The sequence below is a fragment of the Melanerpes formicivorus genome, unplaced genomic scaffold (assembly GCF_026170545.1).
Source record: "Melanerpes formicivorus ecotype bairdi unplaced genomic scaffold, bMelFor1.0.p_v2 SCAF_19, whole genome shotgun sequence".
NCBI lineage: Eukaryota > Metazoa > Chordata > Aves > Piciformes > Picidae > Melanerpes > Melanerpes formicivorus.
This window is the reverse complement of record NW_027142371.1, coordinates 14,369,476-14,386,538: the sequence shown is the minus strand read 5'-3', so window position 1 is coordinate 14,386,538 and position 17,063 is coordinate 14,369,476. Positions and strand designations below refer to the sequence as shown.

At 60.7% G+C, this 17,063-nt stretch overlaps 1 protein-coding gene across 2 annotated transcripts in view; it reads right to left on the bottom strand.

Annotated features, from left to right (window-relative positions):
* The window catches only part of NOL4L (nucleolar protein 4 like), a 71,634-nt gene that overhangs the window by 28,110 nt on the left and 26,461 nt on the right, over positions 1 to 17,063 (bottom strand). The window contains exon 4 of one of the 2 annotated variants that reach the window (XM_068150199.1): positions 13,886 to 13,995. In XM_068150199.1, coding sequence (XP_068006300.1) covers positions 13,886 to 13,995 — 110 coding nt within the window. Of the gene's footprint in view, positions 1 to 1,842; positions 2,122 to 13,885; positions 13,996 to 17,063 lie in introns of those variants that run through there. The other variant, XM_068150200.1, reaches the window with a different exon arrangement.

The following is a 17,063-nucleotide window of genomic DNA, read 5'->3' as shown; positions in this document are numbered from 1 at the left end:
GAGCTGGGAACCCCACGGCCTGGCAGCCTCCCTGGCGGGCCCAAGGACACAGCAAGTCGCTGGCAGATCCAGGAACAGCACCAGGACCTCTGGACCGTGAGGCTTTAACTGCTTGAACCCATCAGCGACGTGTCTCCTTCCTGGAGAACAGCCTCCCACGGCGTGGGCTGGTGTGGGGCCGGGGGGGTGGGGGGTCAGCTGCTCCTCTGACCAACTGTGCCTGGTAAATGTATGCCAGGCTATCAGTGACCTCCTTCTTTTACACCCAGGCTCAGTTTCCCGGGGACTGCCTTGCAAAGTCTCTCTCTCTCTCTCTCTCTCTCCTTCTCCCTCCAGTCATTTACATGCTGTGCCTCACGCTTCGTATTCCCAGCTCCCAGTCTCAGGATGGTTTATTTTTCTCTTCTCTTTGAGTCCTTTCATTTTAAAAACGTGTCCTTTCATGCCACAGCCCAGCCATCCCGAAGGGATTTCCTTCCGCGGAGCAGGAACCTGTGTGTGCCGTGCGACCTCCCCGGCGCAGCCACGCTCAGCTTCCCACCAGAAGCAGCCTTGTTTTTAGAGTCAACAAAAGGCAACGCGTGACTGGCAACCCCCGGAGCCGCTCCGGTGCCGTGCCAGCCGCAACCTGCCCGGCACAGGCATCCCCCCAGCCCTGCCAAACCTGGCCGGGGCACAGCAGCTCCCCCGCCGTGACCCTCGGCGACGAGCTTTGGGGAAGGGCTGCCTCATCTCCTTCTCAGCCACTGTTTAAACTCGGCCCTCTGAGCATGCCAAGAAGGTATTGAACCAGATTTGACCCTAACTTAACCAGTTCAGGCGCAGAGAAAGGCTGGCTAATGGAAGATAAAACACCCCGGGTCAAAGATTGATGCCGCAGCCACAAACGCCGCCGTGCCCACCGCTTCCAGGAGCCCCCGAAAGCCTTGGTGCGCAAGGGTGGATGGAGGCTGGCCCTGAGCCGGGGGCTGCGCTGCCAGCTTGGCTGTGCGGTGCCCCCCGAGAGAGAACATCCCCCCCAGCGCTCTTTGTCAGGTCCCTTAACGTCCCTTCGCTGACGTTTCTGCCAATTTCCACAGGACGCGGCAAAAGAAAACCCACCCGAACCGAAAGCCACCTCCAAAACAACAACAAAAACCCCGCCGAGCATTCGCCAGTTCGCAAAACCGGGCAAAAAGAGTTAATTGCAAAGACGAACGGCAAATGGGAGAGGAAGGGAGGCTCGTCACCCCCTCCCCCTTCTCCAAGAGCTCTTCTTATGGCAACCCCTCCCCAGGAGTGTTCCCACCGCCCCAAAGTGGAGGGATGCTGCGCAGGGAGGGGGGGGAGCCGGCAGCCCCTTCCCCCGCGCTCCTGCTGTTCAGCGGGAAGGTGCTGAACCGGAGCGCCCCGGCCCCGGCTATGTGCCCCCCACTCCTTCCTTCCCCCCCCCCCCGCCCCCAAATCCCGGTACCCCGCAGCCCCCTCCCCTGAACTTGCTCCCAGGCGTTTGCTTCTCCACAGGCGGGGCTGGGGTCGCGATGCCCGGGAACGGCGCGGTGTGAGAGGGCACTTTGCCCTCACCGGGAAGGGGGGGTGTCAAGGAACGGGGAGGGGGGAACCGGTTTGGGAAGAAGGGACCGAGCGGAGCAGCCCTGAGCAGCCGGGGATCCCCCACCCCCAAGGGGACGCGGTTCCCAGGCGGGTCTCCCCACGGCAGCGAGGTGGCGGGAGCCGGGCGAACATCCATCCCCGCTCCCCTGTCCCGCCCCCCACCCCCTTTCCCGGTAAATAAATAAATACAGCGGCGATGGAGCCGGGGCTCAGCGTGCGGCGGGGATTGACACGTAAGTAGGGCTTTACCTCCAGGGAGGCGGCTATTTCCAGCACAATCCCCGCCCGGGGCCGGGGCTGCTTCGACGATGGCGGCGGCAGCGGCGGTGCGGGGCCGGTACCCGGGAATCGCTGGGGCCGGAGCTCTCCCGCCGCCGCCTCCTCCCACTTTCTTCCTCGCTTTTGTGCTCTTCCGGGGAAGGGGGAGCCGCGCCGGGCGCCGGGAAGGACGCGCCAACCTCTCCCCCCCCCCACCCCCCCCTTCCCCGTCCCTTCCCCTCCCCGCCACCGGCCAGGCGACCCGCAACTTCCCGGGGCAGCGGGGGCGGGCCGGCCGCTCCCCCCCGGAGTTGGGGCCGGGCCCCGCGGCCACCCCCCGCTCCCGCCCCGCCCCGCCCCGCCCGCCGATGCCTCCCCCCCCTTCTCCCCTCCCCTCCCCGTTTCCCTCCCGGTTTTCTCCCGGTCCCCTCCCCGCGGCACCGCGTGGAGCCTCCCGTGTATCGCATCACCTTCCCCATCCCCCTCCTCGCCCCCCATCATTAACCCAGCCCCGGTTCCACCACCGGGAGCCGGTCCCGGAGCCCCACCGGGCGGGCGCGTACCTGGAGCGGAGCCCGGGGCCTGCCGGCCTGCGCCAGCCCGGCGGCGCGGCGGGGAGCGCGGGGCGGGGGGACGAAGGCAGGGCGGGGGGGCGGGGGGGGGCCCGGGCTGGCGGCGCTCGGGAGAGGCTGACAACCAGCTGCTGCCCGGGGAGAGGGGCCGGGCTGCGGAGCGCGTCACTCCCGGCTCCCGGGGGTGGGGGTGGGAGGGGGGGGCCGGGAAAGGCGGAGGGGGGGTGAGCGGGGGCCCGGCGGAGGGGGGCGGGGGGAAGGGGAGCGGGGCCGCGGGGGGCGGGAGCACCGGGCGGGGGGCGCGGGGAGCCGCGCCTGGAAGAGCACATTGTGGAGGGGGCCGGGGAGGGCCCTTCCTCCGGGAGCAGCAGACAATGTCCAGGGCCGGGCGCCTGCTGGAGAGCCTGAGAATGCACGGCTCGGCTCGGCTCGGCACGGCACGGTACCGCTCGGTACGGCGCGGCTCGGCACCGGGCGCGCTGCAACCCGCCCGGGCATCCTCCGCTCCGTACGGCACAGGCGGCCGCAACCTGCTCGGGGACCCTCAGCTCGCTACAGCACGGCGGGGCTGCAAGCCTCAAGCACCCTCAAGCTCGGCACGGCTCGGCACGGCACGGGGTGCTGCAATCCGTCCGGGGACACCCGGCTCGGCACGGCCCGGTGACCCTCAGCCCGGCCCCGGGAGCTCCCGGCTTTGGCTGTGCCAGGTTGCAGGACCCCGGCGGTGGGTCCCCGGGAGCGGGCTGAGCCCCCCCGCAGCCCCCATCCCCTGTGCCCAGACGGTGCAACGGTGCCCAGGCCCCGCGCTGCCTCCCCTGCTGAATCCTTTTGTTTCCCTGCTTCTCCCGGCGCTGGCAGCCGAACAGGACCGGGCTCTGCCGGCAGCAGCCTCCACGCCAGCCGCTCCCGACGCTGCCTCTGGGCTGTTGTTAAATCAGCAGCTCCCTGACATCGAGGATGCCACCGAGCCTGGCAGTGCCCCCAGCACGGCACCCTGCCCCAGGTCCCCGGGAGGGATGGGGATGCCGTGGTGCCTGACACTGCCCAGGTCTGCACCCTGGCATCCCTCAGGCTGGTATTCTGGCACCTCCCAGGTCAGCACCTTGGTGCCCCCCCCCCCCAGGTCAGCACCTTGGTACCATCCCCCCCCCCCCCCCCCCCCCCCAGGTCGGCATCTTAGCATCCCACAGGCTGGTTCCCACTCCTTGGCAGGACCCCAAGGCCAGTGGGTTGGTGACCTTCTGCTCAGATGGGAACCAGCGCCCTGGTCCCCCTCTTGCCCTGCCCATCGATGCCCCTTGCTGTTCAACGGTTCTGAAGCCAATTTGTCCAAACAACTCCAGTGCCAGGGATTTGGAAGCAGGGCTGTGGTAAGCCAGTGCCAGAGACCAGGATGGGCACTGCCACGCTGGAGCTCAGGGCTTGTCAGTGGGGCTATCCAGTCCTGATGGTCTCTACTCCAGCGTGAAGCACTCCATTGCCAGAGGATGTGTGTGGGGAGGAGGGGAAGCTCGGGAAAATCCTATCCCGGAGGTGTAAATGGGCATCACTCCATGTGGAGCTTCCATCTCCTCCAGGCTGATCTCTGGAGCTGGAGGCTGAGGAATGAGGGCAGAGCCACGGGGGAACCCCATGGGAAGCAGCCAAGACAAGAGGGCAGTGGGCTGCGAACCCCCAGCGTGGGGGCCTGCTCTGTGCTCACTTCCAGCTCAATGGCTGCCGCTCCTCCCCGCAGCTAAAATAAAATCCTGACCATTTAAGGTGAACAGGAGACTCCCCGGACCTCGGTGGAGCAGCTTTTAACCCCTTCCCATTGCTGGGCTTTGTTCAGTCCTTGTGCTCCCTTCCCTCCCAAGCCAGACCCAACCTCAAGCTACCGCGGAGAGCACATCCCCCCGGGAGCGAGGTGCAGGCTCCCCCCCGGTTCGAAGAGCTCACAGGGGACCCAGAGCTGCCAGCCTGAAGCCCAGGGGCTGCTCTGCTCTGCTCTGCCTCACCATGTGGACACTCTTATTTTATACTAAGTGCCTTTGTGTGGGTTAGGTTAATCCACTTTGGAAACGGATTAACCTAAATTTCACATCGGCAAACTTAAAGTGTCCAACGGCCACACCGGGAGGGAGCCGGGGAGAGGAGCAGCGAGGCAGCCAGGAGCTGTTCCCCGTGCTGGGGAGGGGTCCTGACCCCAAGGAGGGGGTCACCACCGTTACAAGTGGGGTCATGAGCCCGACAGAAACTCGATTGTTTGTGCCAGCGCTCGGGGTCAGGGGGCTGGCAGAAGTGGGGCTCGCCGGAGGAAGAGCCAAGGAAATGGCTCACCAGGCTCCCCAAGCCTGCTTTTGGGGGGATTCAAATTAACCAGGGGGGGGTGGAAATAACTGGCAATTAGGTTTAGAATTGGTAATAACAATTTATCAGGCTGTCAGGAAGAGAGAGAAGTGCCTGATGGGGCTGCACGTTAGAACCCCCCCTCAAGAAACCAGCCCTGCTGTTACTACGTGAGCTGCACAGAACACACAGCAGATGCATCATTTAGAAGTCACTTCCCTCTCCTCACAACTCCTTCCCTACCTCTGCCCCCTGCAAACCCCTTCACACAGACCTGCCCCAGCAGAACCTGAGCTCCCTGCCAGGCTCTTGCTGCCCAGACAAAGCCTCCTTAGCTGCTGCAGGTCCAGAGGAGATCCATGCCCTGGTTGTCACGGCCCCACACCACCCAGCCCGCCTGCGTACCAGGCAGTGACGCTTCCAAGGGCATCACAGCGATGCCCTGACCTCATCTGTCATCATTTCCTAAAGGCAGGGCTCTGCTGGAATAGCAGGGCTGCTGTCAGAGCCAGGAATAAGCCACATTTACAGCACTGTAGGAGCTTAATTGAATAGTTGTGCTGTTGGGGAGTGTGGGCACAGGGATCTAGCGGTGAGAGCAGGGGACTGCAGGACAGCAGGATCCAGCCGTGGTGCCAGAGGAGCCACTGACTCATGGGCGACCTTGTGCCAGTCACTTGATGTTCTTGTGCCTCTGAAAAGTAGGTTAAACAGCAAATGGGACCTCCTGGATTGGGTCCTCCGTGACCACCAAACCCTTCTGGGTAATGAGCATTAAAAATGTGAATCTCTCACGGGCTGAGGCCAGGCAGGAAAGGGAAGGGCATGAGAAGAGCTGCTGGAGGAGGTCCCAGCTGCATGGCACCAGGGGGACACACAGCTCTCACCAGCAACGTGTTTCAACTTATCTGGCAGCCAGAGCACAGCCAGGGAAGAAAGGAGAGTGAAAAGGAAAGGGAATTTTATGGCAGAGCAGATTGGCTGGGGGCTGGGGGCTGGGTTCTCACTGCCTCTTGCTCTCTCCATCTGCAGCTGTTAGCATCTGCCACAGGCTGGAGCGGGGCTTTACCCAGGGGCGAAGACTGAGAGGTGGGAAGGAGACAGAGCTCCATACTTCATGGGCTACACCAGGCTGCCAAGGAAAGGAGCAGCAAAGGAGTTTCTGTGGATGGAATCTGCCTTCCTCTGGAGCACAGGGAAGGGGCTGATTGAAGGGATGAGTCAATCCCAGCCAAACATCCCTGGATGCTTCTTGCCAAAGCCTGAACCCACAGCACCAGCTGCCCAGGGAGGTTGTGGCTGTCCCCTCCCTGGAGGTGTTCAAGGCCAGCCTGGATGAGGCTGTGAGCAACTTGCTCTAGTAGGGGGGTTGGAAGTGGATGATCTTTGAGGTCCCTTCCCACCCAAACCATTCCATGAAGCTACAAATCTATTGGCCAGCCAAACCAGAGTGAAGTCCACTCCAACAGCACTACCACCAAACCCGCTCTGGGCCTTCCTCAAGCCACACCACAGGCTGCCGAACCCACCCCTGCGAGTCAGAACAGACTCCCTCCGAGACACCACAGCCCTGTTTGGTGTGCACAGAGAGAGAGAGAGAGGGACAGAGAGCCTCTGCCACGGGCCCTGTGCCACCAGGCAAGGTGCAGACCTGCCCCTGCAGGCTGAACGGCAGCGGAAACAAAAGGGAGCGGAGGACTCAAGGTTAAAAAGCTGAACCACAGAGCTTCATCTGCCCTAGGAACGGAAATCATTAATAACAGTTCACGCTCTCAGAGTGGCTGCCATCCACGCTCCTGAAGAGCTTTATTAGTGAGCAAGACCTCAGAAGTCTCTCCAAGGTATTATCCCCTTTTTAACGGGGGAAGGCAATTAAGCAGCAGCCATTTGTGTGACTTGATCAAAGCAGCAGCAGCAGCAGCAGCAGCGCCCGGCCTGGGGGAGCCGTGGGGGGCAACCTCACCACGGGCCACAGGACAGGGTGGTGTCACTGCTTGCAGCAGGTTAGTCCATGGATCTCGAAGGGCTTCCAGCAACGTGCAGCACGGGTCCTCACATTTTTGTTCCCCCGGGAACGTTTCCTGGCCCCACCTCACAGCAGCTGAACCAAAGCTTTGCTGCCGGTTCTGCTGGGAGCCTCTGCGCTTAGTGCTGGTTAGCTCCCCGGGAACGGGCAGCATCTCTCCTCACCAAACCCAGGAGGCACTGGGGAGAAATGATGAACTGAAGGCAGGTGTGGCCCCCTCCCAGTCTGCCACACCCTGCCTCTGCTCGGTGGCACCCAGCATGCCAGCCACAGCTCCACCAGGAGCGAGATAAACCTCTCTCAACACCCCCCCAGCCACTGCTCCAGCACCTTAGCTAAGCTGCACAACACCACTGGGAAAGGTGGGAAGGGGACGGAAGGTGGGAAGGGGACGGAAGGTGGGAAGGGGACGGAAGGTGGGAAGGGGACAGAAGGTGGGAAGGGGACAGAAGGTGGGAAGGGGACCACTTCTCCATCAACACACAGCTACCTGTGAGAAAACCAGAGTGGAGCAGTTGCATGCAGCAAGTGACTCCCCCTGAGCAGGCTGGGAGGAGGAAGGGCTCCAGGCATGGCTGGACCTGGGCAGTGCCACCTGATTTAATTAACACCTGATTGCTCACAGGGGATAAGACCATTCCCCACACCCCAAACTGAGGAGTCAGGGCTTGGGCATCACACTTCAGCTGAAGATGAAGCTGCAGGGGCAGGATTTCTCCCAGCCAGCCTGAGTGGGGGTCTCAGGCTGTTTGCTTGCACTGAGCACTGCCTCAATTGAGCCAAGACAGAGCTCACCTGGAGAGAGACTGAAAGGTCCCCAGGAAAGGAGCCAAAAGCTCTGAAGTTTTCACCATCTGGGCACCTCAGAGTTAACTCCACTGACAAAACCGAGCTGACCTTCACTGAAAGCAAACCATTCACACCAGCCTGAGAGGGGGTTAAGTGGTTTCATCATCTGACCTCCTGCATCTCATGAGCCATTAAGGCCAAGGATGAAAGTCTGGCTGAACTATCTTCGCTAGGACGAGTCAGTGGCAGGACTGCTGGACTTTCCTCCCGGGCTCTGCCGGGACAAAGTCCCTCCTTTCCAGCTCATTTCAATGTCCCAGCCAAGCCCACTGCTGTGTCCCCACTAGAGGGCTGTGCCGGCGCGGATCTCCCAGCCAGCCTCCGTCGCAGGGATCACATCCACCTCGCCCAGCCCACGGGGCACAGCCAGCGGTCCATTTCCTTCTGCCTGGAAGGAACCTTCAGGGATCCTCTGCAGTGCTCCAAAAGCATCTTAAAAAATCAACAGCAGGAAACGAGATCTTCCCGAGCCAAAGGAAGGCTGAGAGTTATCTCATCAAGCTGATGGAGATGGTATTTATTCCTGGAGAGGTTTAACACCCTCTCTAATGGACTGGGAAGTAGCTTATCATCCTCATGTGATGCAAACACATCATCCCACTTCCTTCCAAACACTGCCTGCGTTGCTCCTGCCTTCTCTGCACATCCATCAACACACAGAGCATTTCTCCAGGATCCCTTCACTAAGCACTCCAACAGCTACACCCAGGGCCAAGACCTCCCCCAGCAGCTGCCAGCTCTGCCGGCGGTTTTTTGTCTGCTCCCTTAGCACTGCACGGAGCGAGACGTCTGCAGCTCTCCCAGTGAACTGAAAGGAGGAGAATGAAAACCCAGCCTGTCCTCTTCTGCAGCTGCTCACTCCCCTCCCTGGCTCCCCAGTGCCAGCTCTGCACCCCCAGGACCAGCCTGCAGATGGATCTGAAGCAGAAAGAAGCAAACATGCTGCCAGGGGAAGATGCATCTGAGCTGTTCTGGTAATGCTGGAGCCTTCTGAGAAACTGAAGCCAGCAAGCACAAGAAGGGGTGGACCAAGGAGAAGGAGAGTGCAAGGAGGAGGACTTAATATTGCAGATCAACCTTTGGTTATGAGGCTGAGAGCTCCCAGATCCCACAGAGGAGGCTCAAATCACACCACCCCCCTGTACCTCCATGGGATGTGAATCTTTCCATCCCCCCTTCCAGGATGTCCTGCTCTTTGGCTTAAAACCTGACCTGAAGTCATCCTCTGAAGCCCACTCCACACCCATGCCCATCACATGCTGCCAGGTTTGCAGGGAACTGCTGGGGGGGGAGCATGTTGGGGTGCAGGACAAGGCTCTGTCCCACTCCAACACTCCCAAGTCAGCCTGGCAGAGCCCCAGCAACCAAATAAAGGCTTCTGTTACTGCCCATCCCAGAGCAGCTCCTGCCATTACTGTCTGCATGACCTTCAGCCAGCAAGGCACTGAAGCAACCTTCCCAAAGGTTTCTGAATCCTTTAAAGCCAATTCCCCAGCCTGGGATGGTGTCTGACAAGGAAGCAGCAAAGAGGGAGTGAGGCTGGGCAGGATTTTGTCTGTTTCAAGCCTAACTTTGCCACCAGTGCAAATCACACCCCACAGCGTGGCCTGAAAAGGAATCAAACCAGGGCTGAGTTTGCACAAGACAGGGAAGGTTGTCTGGGCAATGATGGCAATGACCTCCCCAAAGCAATCATTTCAAAGTGTTAATATTTAGTGTTTGAAAAAGGGAGCTGAAAGGATCATTAGGGAGAGATCTCCAATCTCTTCTACTCCTTCCTTTGCTGCTGCTAGATTGGGAAGGTCAGAAGCTGAGAGATGCTCTAATGCCTCAGTAGATACCCTGAAAGGGGGCTAGTGCAGCACTCAGGGAGGGTGAGGGGCCTGATTTCCCTCAGGGGGGTGAGAACTGGTGTAAAATGGGAAGGGAGGGAAGCTCCCAGCCCAGCAGCTCCCTCCCTGCCCTACTGAACCCAGTTTAAGCCACGCAGGTCCCAGCTGGTTTCCATCATGCCAGCTCCAACTGATACTCAAGAACTGTCCCCAGGAACTCCTCATTTCATGGGCAGCCACATACAGAGCTCCTCTCCTGCCTGTCCCCCAGCAAAGACAAAACCCTTTCTCCACAGCTCTTCTGGCTGTGCTTCCTTCTGGGGACATCACTGCCCCAGCACCCTCCTGCAGCCCCTGCAGGTACTGGAAGCTGCTCTAAGGTCTCCCCAGAGCCTTCTCTTCTCCAGGCTGAACAACCCCACCTCTCTCAGCCCTCTGATCATCTCTGTGGCCTCCTCTGGACCCCCTCCAGCAGCTCCAGGTCCTTCTTGTGCTTGGGGCACCAGAGCTGGAGGCAGTGCTGCAGGTGGGGTCTGAGAAGAGCAGAGGGGCAGAGTGCTGCTGTTCTCCCTGCTCTGGATGCAGCTCAGCACACAGCTGCCTGCTGGGCTGCCAGGGACCAGTGCTGGCTCCTGGGGAGTTTGTCACCAATTGACACAACCTCTTTGTGCCCTTTTCCAAGGGCTGGGAGTGCCAGGGTGAGAGGCAATGGCTTTGAGCTGGAAGAGGGGAGATTGAGACTGGAGATGAGGAAGAATTCTTTCCAATCAAGGTGGGGAGACCCTGGCCCAGGTTGCCCAGGGAGGCTGTGTCTGCCTTCTCCCTGGAGGTGTTCAAGGCCAGGCTGGATGAGGCTTTGAGCAACCTGGGCTGGTGGGAGGTGTCCCTGCCCATGGCAGGGGGGTTGGCACTGGCTGATCTTGCAGGTCCCTTCCAACCCAACCCATTCCATGAATCCATGAAGCACTGAGGTGCTCAGCAGCACTCAGGAATGGCAGTCACATCCACACCTGAATAAGGCAGTTAGAAGGGCACTTTGGCATAAATTCTGTCACCCTCACCCCAAGTGAGGCAAGCTCCTCCTGGTGCTGCTGCACACAGGCAGCTTTGGCAAAAGCCAAATGAATCCTGAGTCTGGTGCTTGATTTGTTCCTGCTGTCCCCCTCAGGTGTCAGTGAGCATGAGGTGGGGACAGCCAGGTGGGCAAGAGAGGGAGCAGGAGCCTTTGGTAGGTGTGGGTAGATAAACCCCTGCAGCCTGCCTCTGGGCAGTGCAAACTCTGCAGCCTTGGTTGTGTTTGCTTCCTGCTTTGCATCTGCAGCAAAGTCCAAACTCTTCCTATCATCTTCAGAGGACCTGGAACCCAAATAACTCCAAGTTGAGCCTAAAGCTCTCACTCTGGGGAGTGGGAGAGCAGCAGCCCAGATTCCACAGCCCCTGCCCCACAAAGACAGCCAAGGTCCTGCAGGGAAAAGGTTTGGCACTGCTGTGTGAAGGATAAAAGAGGACTAAAGCAGCAGGGGAGTGTGTGGGGGAAGGCACTGCTGGGGAGGTTATTCCACCCCTTCTCCTCACACAGAACCAGTGCTGGCAGCTCAGGTGTGGGCACAGCTTGCCTTAGGAGCATGGCATCTGTTTCCCCCAGGGGAATCACACAGTGGCTTGGCTTGGGAGGGGTCTTCGAAGACCATCTCACCCCCCTCTAAGGGCCAGGGATTGTCCTGGCTCATGGAGCTGACAGCACCCAACTCCTGTTGCATCTCCTCCTCCAGACTACTGTGGTTCCCTCCAGATCTGATGGAAGGCTCAGTGCCTCAGAAGCCTGAGCAATGGAACTGCTCTGCTGCTGTTCTGCTCTTGGGAGTCAGCTTCAGCTTCACCCTGAGCAGCAAACTTTACTCCTTCCGACTGCCGCAGCTCCAAAAGCTTTTGAAAGCTGCACTGCAACATCCTGAGGAGAGCTCAGGAAAAGGAAAACTTTAGAGGCAGGGAACATCATCAACCCCTGTGACTGATGATCTAAACCAACAACTGCTGGCTGCCTCATCTGCTCCCCTTTTTGTTGTTGTTCCTGTATGACAACTGCTGCTGCTCCAATCTCTGTGAGCCTCAGGAGCCTCCCTGGCAGCAGCAGCGGCTCAGATCTGTCCATCCAGTGACAGCTCCAGCACAAACCTCACCCAAATTCCAGGCTGTGAGCTTCTCAAAGCTCTAAACTACCAGCCCAAGCTCTCCAAACAAGCATCCCTCAGCCTGCAGCCTTAAGGCTCAGGATTCAGGTGCCCCCCAATGCAGGAGGGGCATGGAGCTGATGGAGCAGGTCCAGAGGAGGCCACAAAGATGCTCAGGGGGCTGGAGAAGCTCTGCTGTGGGGACAGGCTGAGGGAGCTGGGGGTGTGCAGCCTGGAGAAGGCTCCAGGGAGACCTCAGAGCAGCATTTCAATATCTGAAGGGGACTACAGGAAGGCTGGGGAGGGACTGTTCAGAAGGGCTTGGAGTGACAGGGTGAGGGCAATGGCTTGAAACTGGAGCAGGGGAGACTTAGGCTGGACAGCAGGAGGAAGTTCTGCACAATGTAGACTGAGACCTCATTCATCCAAAAGTGGTCCTGAAGCAGCCATCAGCTGCCACACAGTGGCACAGACATTCACTTCCACATCCCCAGCTCAGCCCAACACTGCTTAGCCCAGCCCAGGTTAGTCCAACACAGCCCAGCCCAGGCCAACCCAGCCCAGGCCAACCCAGCCTGTTTAAGTCCAGCCCAGCCCAGTTTAGTCCAGCCCAGCCCCGGAGCTGTCCATAGTTCCACCATCCAGCCCAGCCCAGCCCTGGCACAGGCCCTGGCACACCACATCTCAGCAGCTCTTACACAACCTATAGCAAACGAAGCCTTAAACCCCCTCAAGCCTCCAACAGAGGCAAAGGAGAGGCAGCTCCCCAAAGCCCCAGAGCCTCCTGCCAGCTGCCATTTTGTCCTCCAGCAGGAAGCTTTCTCCACCTCCTGCCAGCAAACCCACATCTGGCATCTCACAGCCTGGCATGAGATGCTCTGAAGCAGGTCCCTTCAGGGTGCCAGGAGATAAACTCTGCCACCAGGTGCCAGCCCAAGCTCCCAGCAACGTTCCCCCAGCACTGCACAGTGCAAACTCTCCCCCTCCCTGCAGCTGGCAGTGATGCCTCAGAGCAGAGTCAGGTTTCAGAGTGCTGGAAAGGAAACCCAGCACTGCCTTCCAGTGCAGATTGTGGGGAGCAAGTAAAACATACTTGGCTTTTTATAGCCTGTTTCCATGGTGCAGAGGTTCCCACAGCTCATCCTGCAGCTGCAGAACCTCAGAGAGCTGCACAGCCTTGGGGGTGATCCTCTGGCAGGCTGCCCCACCCATTCCCAACCCAAAATCCAGTGGTTCAACACCCCCCATGCAGCCACAGAGCCTTCTGCCCCTTGCACACCAGAGCAGAGTGGCTGTGGTTGAGCTGCCTCAAGTTGTTGATGAGTTGGAGAGGGCAACCAAGAGCTAGGTCTGGCTTTCAGAGCCTGCCTGCTGAAGCTCCCAGGCAGCTGGGAGGAGGCAAAGGAGCAGATTCCCATTTGCTTCTGGCAGATTCTTCTGAAGAGAGTTTCTTAGTGTGTCTAAGGCACAAGCAGGCTGCCAGAAGCAAGGACTGCAGCCCCTCCAGCTCTGCTGCTTCCACCACCATGACAGAACGAGAGGAACTGGCCTGAAATTGGGCTAGAAGAGCTTTGGGTTGGGGAGGAGGAAGAAATTAGGTCCTGCAAGAGTGGTCAGGGACTGGCACAGGCTGCCCAGGGAGGTGAACAGGCTGCCCAGGGAGGTGAACAGGCTGCCCAGGGAGGTGGTGGAGCCCCCATCCCTGGAGGGGTTCAAGAAACCTGTGGCCATGGCACCTGGGGACAGGGTTTGATGGCCATGGTGGTGCTGGGCTGCTGGTTGGACTCCATGGTCTTGGAGATCTTCTCCAAGCCAAACAATTCTCTGATTCTGTGATTTTGGGAGGGTGATGGTGTGTCAGAGGGGCACTGGGATGCAGACAAACAGAGCTTTGGACTCCCTGCCTGGCTGCTCCTTGGCAGAAACTCCTCTGGACCTCTCCTCAGAGCCTGGGAAGCAGCAGGCTAGGAAGGTGCGGAAGCAAAGGAGGGAGGAGGGTCTGCTCCCTGTTTGCATTGCTGATTGCCACCACAGCAGCTCTGTGACTCTGCAGTCTCCCTGCTTGCTTCCCCTGAGCCAGCAGAGCAGAGGTGCTGCCCTCCCAACCTCCACACACCAGCACTGGCCGTGCCCAGAGCCTCTCCTGCCTGGACAAAGCAAACCAAACCGTTTCCAGAAGCATCCTCCCACCCTGGACCTGCCAAGCACCTCCACTCCCTCCAGCCCACACTGCCCCAGGCCCCAAGCACAACTCACCTGCTCCTGAGAGTTCATCACCCGCAGCTTCATCTGCTTCAGGTAGGTGGAGGTGAGGGGCATGTTGTAGTCAATGATCCCAGACACCAAGGAGGAAGGTGGTTCACTCTCTGAGGGGGAGAGGGGAAAAAAGCCTGATGTAGACACAGGGATGTGGAAGCACAAACCCACCAAGTGTCCCCAGAGGCAGCCCAAAGCCCTGGGCAGAGCTGCTGCCTGCTGGAGCTGAGGCTCCTCCACCAACAGGACCCCACCAAGGCCATGGTGACACAGCAGAGCAGCCACAGCACTGCTGTCACCTGCAGGGAAGGCTGCACAGAATCCCAGAGCCCTGGAAGAGGCTGGGATGGAAGGGACCTCAAAGATCATCCAGTTCCAACCCTCCCCTGCCAGGGACAGGGACACCTCCCACCAGAAGAAATCAAAGTTGTTCTTGGTAGCTTCCAACAAACACAGAGCAGACATCAGGTCCCTCAGCTGCTGGGGGACAGGGCTTGGGGGTGCCCTGGCAGTGCTGGGTTCATGGTTGGACTCCAGCATCTTCAAGGTCCCTTCCAACCCAACCCATGCTGTGCTTCCATGATTCCTTCTGTGACTCTTCTCAGGTGGAGGTAACCCCAGAGCCTGCCCCATGGGGTTGGGATTCTTCTCTCCCCCACACAAACCCAAGGAGACTGAGAGCTGGTGACTGCAAGACCTCTGAGATGCTCAGCTGGAGGCATCAGAGCAGCTCAGGTGGGGAGGGAGCTGAGGAGGAGGCAAGGCTGCAGAGGTGACATGGGGCACAGGATGGGTTGGAGGGGACCTCTCAAAGCTCAGCCAGTTCCAAGTTCCCTGCTATGGGGCAGGGACCCCTCCCACCAGCACAGGTTGCTCAAGGCCTCGAACACCTCCAGGGAGAAGGCAGCCACAGCCTCCCTGGGCAGCCTGGGCCAGGGTCTCCCCAGCCTCCCTGGCAAGAATGTCTTCCTGGAGCAGCAGAGTGGACTCTACTTGTCCAGCCTACCAAGCTGGCAGGCAGCAGAGCAAGAACCCAAGTGGTGCTGCTGCCTGAGAAGCTCCTCCATGCCAAGGGGACTCCTGCAGAGGCTGCTGAGCAGGCACAGGACTGCAGCTTGCCTCAGCACTGCAAAGCCTGGCCAATCGTGCTGGGATTCCCTCAGGTAGGACTTCACACCAAGGCAACTTATTAAGTCTCTCTACCTGGTGCTGCAGATTATTTTTAACACTCTCATTAAACCACAAACTTCATTTAAGAGATCTTTAATCTAAATGGTTCCTGTTGCTTCCTTTGGCTGCAGCAGGCTGAGCCCTGGAGATCACTCTGCCTTCAGCCTGCTCCTGCAGATCCTTCTGCCTAGCTGGGCCAGGAGAGACCCCCAAGGAGGTGAATCCTTGGCTTTGCAGGGCTGCAGCCAGCCAGCTCCAGCTAACTCAGACAGCTAACATCCTTCCCCAGGCTGAGGGAGCTGGGGCTGCTTAGCCTGGAGAAGAGGAGGCTCAGGGGAGACCTTCTTGCTCTCTGCAACTCCCTGCAGGGAGGTTGGAGCCAGGTGGGGGTTGGGCTCTTCTCCCAGGCACCCAGCACCAGAACAAGAGGACACAGTCTCAAGCTGTGCCAGGGGATGTTCAGGCTGGATGCTAAGAAGAAATTCTTCCCAGGAAGAGAGATTGGCCCTGGGGATGTGCTGCCCAGGGAGGTGGTGGAGTCCCCAGCCCTGGAGGTGTTTAGGAAGAGCCTGGCTGAGGCCCTTGGTGCCATGGCTGAGCTGATCAGAGGGTGCTGGGTGAGAGGTTGGACTTGATGATCTCAAAGGTCATTTCCAGCCTGGTTCATTCTAATTCTAACTCACCCCTGGGCAGCTGAAACATTCCTGCTGTGGGGGCTGGGAAGGGTGAGCAGAGCTCCTCAGGCCATCAGCTTGCTCAGATCAGAGGGTGCAAAGCTTGGAGGAGCTCTGCACAGCCCCCCCCGAGCCCCCGCAGGAGCCCCGCGCAGCCCCCCCGACCCCCCGCAGGAGCCCTCCGCAGCCCCCCCCGAGCCCCCCCCGCAGGAGCCCCGCGCAGCCCCCCCCGCGCCCCCGCAGGGAGCCCCCCGCGCCCCCGCAGGAGCCCCGCGCAGCCCCCCCCCGACCCCCCGCAGGCCCCCCGAGCCCCCGCAGGAGCCCCGCGCAGCCCCCCGAGCCCCCGCAGGAGCCCCGCGCAGCCGCCCCCCGCAGGGAGCCCCGCGCAGCCGCCCCCCGCAGGGAGCCCCCGCAGGAGCCCCGCGCAGGGAGCCCCCGCAGGAGCCCCGCGCAGCCCCCCGAGCCCCCGCAGGAGCCCCGCGCAGCCGCCCCCCGCAGGGAGCCCCGCGCAGCCGCCCCCCGCAGGGAGCCCCCGCAGGAGCCCCGCGCAGGGAGCCCCCGCAGGAGCCCCGCGCAGCCCCCCCCCGAGCCCCCGCAGGGAGCCCCGCGCAGCCCCCCCCCCGAGCCCCCGCAGGGAGCCCCGCGCAGGGAGCCCCGCACAGCCCCCCGACCCCCGCAGGAGCCCCGCACAGCCCCCCCCGAGCCCCTCCCGCAGGAGCCCCGCGCAGCCCCCGCAGGAGCCCCCCCCGAGCCCCCGCAGGGAGCCCCGCGCAGCCCCCCCCGAGCCCCCGCAGGAGCTCCGCGCAGCCCCCGCAGGAGCCCCCCCCGAGCCCCCGCAGGAGCCCCGTAATCTACTCCCCCCTTCTTTCCCCATGGCTCTGTGTCCCTGCTCTCTGCCATGCCTCGATTAACTAAGGGCACTTCTCCATCTCTCCAGATGAGGCACCCAAAAGAAGCCCAAGCGTTCTGCTGGGCAAGGAGGTCACTTGGTGACGGCAAGCAGCCAAACCCCAGCGCAAGAGGTGCTTTGGGGGCTCCTGTTGCTGCCTGCTTCTGCAGAGCAAGGGGAAACAGCTCCAGGACCAACATCTGCCTCCCAGCTAGGCAGCGTGGGAGCCTTCAAGCACAGCTTAGGACACTCTCTCAGCATTTGCTAACAGTGACCAGGGCAGAGATGCTCTTCCCTCGAAGGAGAGGCATGGGTGACACCTCTAGAGGCTTTCCAGACCTTTCAGCCCTCTTAGGATGATGATTTGCTCCTCTCCTGCCATCCCCCTCCTTATGGTGCAGCGCTGCAGAAACCAGGGAGGCCTCACAGCAGCCTCACGTGGGGA